The sequence below is a fragment of the Erpetoichthys calabaricus genome, chromosome 14 (genome assembly GCF_900747795.2).
Source record: "Erpetoichthys calabaricus chromosome 14, fErpCal1.3, whole genome shotgun sequence".
NCBI classification, from domain to species: Eukaryota; Metazoa; Chordata; class Cladistia; order Polypteriformes; family Polypteridae; genus Erpetoichthys; species Erpetoichthys calabaricus.
In genome coordinates this window covers 82,013,489-82,018,913 of record NC_041407.2, presented here as the reverse complement: position 1 = coordinate 82,018,913, position 5,425 = coordinate 82,013,489, and the positions used below count along the sequence as shown (strand labels likewise).

The following is a 5,425-nucleotide window of genomic DNA, read 5'->3' as shown; positions in this document are numbered from 1 at the left end:
CTAATGGCCCCCTGAAGCAGATGGCCAGACTGCCAGCCTTGTGCTCTCCTTGGCATAGCCACTGCGTAAGGTGTGACCACATAAAGAGATCATAAGAAAGACCCAGCAGGACTTGATGCTGTGCAGAGGAGAGCAGACTCCGAGAATTAAACCTATTTATTGCCAAGCAATCCGTGTCTTCAGAATTTTTCCATCTTAAGTTTGAATTAAAGGGAAGTGCATTTAAGTCTGGCACTAGGAAGAACTTTACACAGAGTTGCAGAGAAAAGCCAACAACACCCTAGTACTACAAAGAGTTGTAGAAATCTGAAACAAAGTACCAAGATGTGAAGTTGAAACGAAATCTTGACAACCTTTAAGAAGAATCTGGATGAGGTTTTGGGACAGCTCATCTATTAGCTAAACAAACAGGCTTGATGGACTGAATGGTCTCCTTTCGTTTTTCATGTTCTTTTTATGTTCCTTAGGTGTGACCACATCAGCCAAGGCCACCGCTTATCAACTGAGGACGTGGAAGTAAAGGTGCAAGCTGAGAGCATTCATGTAAGAAATTAATTTTTATTTTTGAAATGTAAACAAGAACATTATACATTCCCATTTAAACAAAAGTTGTTCATTTTTATGCATTTAGACATTTTATATACATTAAAATATTTGTGCAATATTACAGTAAGAAGTTTAGTTTCAAAGTGCCTCGCATCGATACTTTTTGTTCTGTTCTCCCCCCCCCCCCCCCCCCATTTGAATTTAGATTTGTGCAAATCGAACACAGTACATACATTAAACTCATCCATTGTAATTTCATTAGCTCTTAGAATTTGGCAAAAAGTAGAATTCATTTATAGATTCACAGCAAAAATGAATGTTTCAAAATCATTTACAGATAGGATTACCGCAGCAATGCAAAATTTGTGATCGACATGGGCTTGATTTTCAAAAGCCACTAATGACTAAAAGAATCACTGATGTTTTTGTATTACTTTTTCAAGTTATGATTAGGAATGTTAAACAAAAAATTGGGCCAAACATAGCAATGTGTAAACACTGAATCAAGCTTTAGAAAACCAAGCCCTGCATGTTTGAACTTTTTTGAACACATCTGCTTAAATGTTGCATGATCTCCTACCACACGTATGAGCATAGTGCAAATGTCGGATACTCCACGTTAGAGTGTTTGGCTATCGTTTTAGGCACATAATACAACAACACCCTCCTCGTTTCTGAGCGCAGGGCTAGTGCGTCCGTTCAAATTCAGTCCTGCAGTTTTTCCAGCAATTTCAGGCCATCTAAACGTACAAATTTCGTTTTGACCGATAGGGGTCAGAAGAGCACCACAATGTGAGGAATGCATTACGGCTCGGGGGACTGGCAGTGAGAATATCAGAGCCGCGACTCCGCTCGGAATCTCTCAATCTGTATAATACGAAATACGCGAAGAATATCATCAGAAACAGTACCAGGTTGGAATAACGCTTAAGATATTATATATGTGTGTGTGTGTGTGTATGTATATATATGTATTGTATGTATATATATATATATATATATATATATGTATATATATATATATATATATATATGTATATATATATATATATATATATGTATATATATATATATATATATGTATATATATATGTATATATGTATATATATATGTATATATGTATATATATATATGTAATGTTTGTGTGTATGTATATATGTATGTGTATGAATGTGTATATGTATATGTATGTTATTCCGACTTGATGCTCTGATTCTCCACATACATATGGAAGGTCCTGAAGTGGATAACTGAGCCAAATCCTCAAAAATGTCTAAGGCTCTCTCCAGCCATCCACTTCAGAACCTTCCATATGTCTATGTATCTATTACATAGCGCCTGTCATATCTATCTGTCATGCTGACCCAAGCATTAAGCAAAAAGTCTAAGGCTCTCAGACTCGGGAACGACGTCATCCACTTCAGAATCTTCCAGCTTTCTAAATGCAATGGAGTGCCGAACACCCAAGCCAACGCTGTCCTCTAATATTAAATCCACAACAATCGACTGTAGCTGATTGTGTGGGAGTTGGAGCCTGCATTCAAGCACGCGTAGTGCCTATCGATGTATTAATAATATGAATTATGTAAGACCATTCAGTAGGGTATATAGCAAGTTACTGCGATGAAAACCCGTGGAGCTAAGCAGCAGGCTGCACTTCAAGTGATATTCTCGCCGGGTTATCTCTCGGTATATCTGAAATATTTAGGCCCTAGTCCGCTTTTAAATTGACCTATTTTTGCGTACTGTATTTTGCGTCCTTCCTTCCTCTTTGTCTATTATATAGTGCCTCTCATCTATCGATCTCTCTTTTTCTGCAATATATTCTTGTCCAGCATATACGGTCCTACTAGCAGTCATCCTGATTTAATTCTGCAATGCAACGAAACTTTTTCCTATCAGATTTTTATCCCAAAAGCGCAGCATACTCATGGGACATGGACATCAACGTAGTGTCCCTGCCTTTAACGTCATATTTTCAAACCTGTTTAATCCAGTTCAGCATCACGCGGAGGCAGAAGCCTATCCTGGCAGCGCTGGACTGACGGCAGAAAACATCTCTGGACGGGGCGCCAATCCGTCGCAGAGTCCTAACTCTTAGTGTCTCACTCACTCACACACACACACACGGGCCAATTTGGACCTGAACGTCTTTGGTGGGATGAAGCCCCACTTTCACACGGGGAGAACGTGCGCGCTCCACGCGATCATGGGGGGTTAGGTGGGCTCGGATCGGTGAGGCTACAGCGCTGACTTCATGTTTAAGTGCCTTTGCAGAGTGTGATGAGCAGCAGTGCGTACTCGTGAAGGCCGCTTTCGCTTTTGCAGCACATGAGCCGTTACCTGCTGCTCACGGGGATGCTTTGCATGTCATTTTATTTTATTATTTTTCGTTTTGGTCACAGCATTTGGTCCACAGTAAGACCGTCGCTATACATCGCTGGGAGACCTGGACCGGCAAGACATTTTCGAAGAGGCGCAGCCGCAACAAGCTGCCCACAGGACCTTCTGGATTTCTTGGTTTCGAAAAGCGTAGATGACGGGGTTGATCATGGAGTTATAGATGGCAGGCAAGAGGGTAATGTAGGTATACAAGGAGGGGTAGGTGTAATCACCCAAAAGGCAGTAGATGGAGAAGGGTAGCCAGCAGCTGGCGAAAGTCCCCAAGATGACGGCGAGCGTGGAGATGCCCTTCCTGGTGGTCACATAGTGCGACGTTGACAAAAAGTGCCGCTGCAAAGCGATCTGATGGGCGTGCCTGCAAACTATCTTGCAGATTTGCGTGTACAGCTGCAGCATCACGGCGAACACCATGAAGAAGGACACGGACAAGATCACCACGTTGTTTTTGGTCAGGGGCTTGACTATACTGCAGCTGGACACGTCTTTCAAACAGTTCCATCCCATGACAGGCAGAAGCCCCAAGCAGATCGAAACCCCCCAGGTGAGGATTAGCATGATGTAAGTCCGAGTCACAGTCCTTTCGGAGTAATAGGTGAGTGCATTGTAGAGGGAGAGGTAGCGGTCGATGGTGATGGCCAAAAGGCTCCCCACACTGGCCGTGAAGGAAGTGACCAGCAAGCCAACGGTGATAAGATCGACCGCTTCTGAGCGGATACAGTACAAAAACACAAAATGAACGATAAGCCCCAATCCGGCTAGCAGGTCCGCAGTGGCCAAGCTGCCAATCAGGAGAAACATTGGAGTTCTTAAAGCAGGAGTGTAGAAAATGATTGCCACCACGATGGCGTTTTCACAGGAGATGACCGTCCCCGAAACGCAAAGCACCACGTCCCAGGGGTTGAGCCGCGGCTCCCGTGCGGAGGACGCCAGCTCCAGAGAGACATTGTCATCGGTCTGCTCGAACCAGCTGGGCTCCTCCTTGGTGGTGGAGTTCGAAGAGAAATACTCGTTCATTGTCGTTAACTGCACCTGTGCCACCGGAATGAAAGAAACAGAAATACGTTACAGAAAGTCATACATATTCAACTCAGGCTTGATGGCGTCATTTGAAAAAATCTAACAAGTAAACTGCTGTGTTGAAATCTGAACTACAGTCTCGAATAATTAAAAGGCTTATTTTTTAGTGTAATAAAATTGTGCGTGCGTACTGAAGTTAGCAATATTTAATTAGGATGCTATTTCGCATAACTGTACACACAGAGGCGGAGTTTACATTTTTCACCGACAGAGTAAAAATGAGCCACACGAACCGTAGCCGTTTAAGACCGACAGGCTCTAAATTTAGCACAGCGTGCTTGAGCCACCGCTGAGCCCAGCAGCCGATCCGGCCGCTATTGTTGCATCCTGCCTGCCGTTATTTCTTCACCGACCAACGAGGAGGCGTTCTATTAGAGGCAATAAATTCGCATTTTGACAGGCAAACCTGTTGGAGGATTTTCTCCATCATGCTTAAAGCAATATCGACTCGTTTTTCTTTGTTTATTTTTATTTAAATGACGCTTTAAAGAGGGAAAAAAGTTCATGCATGACCTCAAATGCAAAATGAAATCCACCTCTACGTGAAGTATTTAGGAAGAAGCAGCAGAATTTATACTCAGACCCTAGTTGATAGGTTCAAGGTAGCCTAACGTCGTCTTGTGCATCCTTCTCAACTGAATGAAATCAGAATAACTGAATAATCAATCTTATCTTTTCTTTTACTTCTCTCCCTCTCATTTTCTCTTATATGTATGATAACGTGTGTTTATGCATTTATATATGTAAAATGAGAGGGGGAGATGGAAGAAAAAGGAATATCCTTGAATTTAATGTATACTCCAAAAATGCCTATACATGCATTATATACACACACACACACTCACACACACACATATATATATATAGTGTGTGTGTATATATAGAATATATAAATAGAATATATAAATAGACCTACCTGATTGCATGGAAATAGTTTAACTTTGGCAAAATATTCAATTAGATTTTCTTTTATGCTTAATAAGGCTTTCCTTGAGCTCGGTATTATCCAGACATTGAAGCGGCAAGAAGCGTTTTCGACTCCAGTTGTCAACGCAGTGGCGAGGAGAACGCAGTGCGTTCAGCTAAATGGTCTTTTCTGCACCTGTCTGCGCTCATGACAGTGACTCACATATTCTCTTCGAGTCTTTTCAACGTCTCCTCGGTACTCCGCCAGCTCCCGCGTGACGTCAACGAGCGGAGATTGATTCGCTTGGAAATCGCGACCAATTACCATCCGGGAAGGGGCAGCCCGCGCTCCGAATGTCAATGGAGCTCCCGGGTAGGGGGGATTTCATTCATAAAAATCCGCAAAGCACGGCGCCACGCCCACTGCGGTGCCCACTATCAAATATTATAGACGTCTGCGACCAGCCCCCGTAAAAGTTAAAGCACGCTTTT

At 42.7% G+C, this 5,425-nt stretch overlaps 1 protein-coding gene across 1 annotated transcript; it reads right to left on the bottom strand.

The window, feature by feature from the left end:
- Nucleotides 1-2,817: 2,817 nt before the first annotated feature.
- On the bottom strand, nt 2,818-5,220 carry gpr3 (G protein-coupled receptor 3). The gene is made up of 2 exons (XM_028819675.2): nt 4,944-5,220; nt 2,818-3,979 (listed from the first exon to the last, which is right to left on the bottom strand). Exon 2 carries the CDS (start codon nt 3,962-3,964, stop codon nt 2,978-2,980), a length of 987 nt encoding a protein of 328 aa, XP_028675508.1. The 5' UTR covers nt 3,965-3,979; nt 4,944-5,220; the 3' UTR covers nt 2,818-2,977.
- Between the last annotated feature and the right edge of the window lie 205 nt (nt 5,221-5,425).

Excerpts from the sequence above, each read along its gene's own strand:
- gpr3 (XM_028819675.2), bottom strand. The coding sequence starts at position 3,964 with ATGAACGAGTATTTCTCTTCGAACTCCACCACCAAGGAGGAGCCCAGC.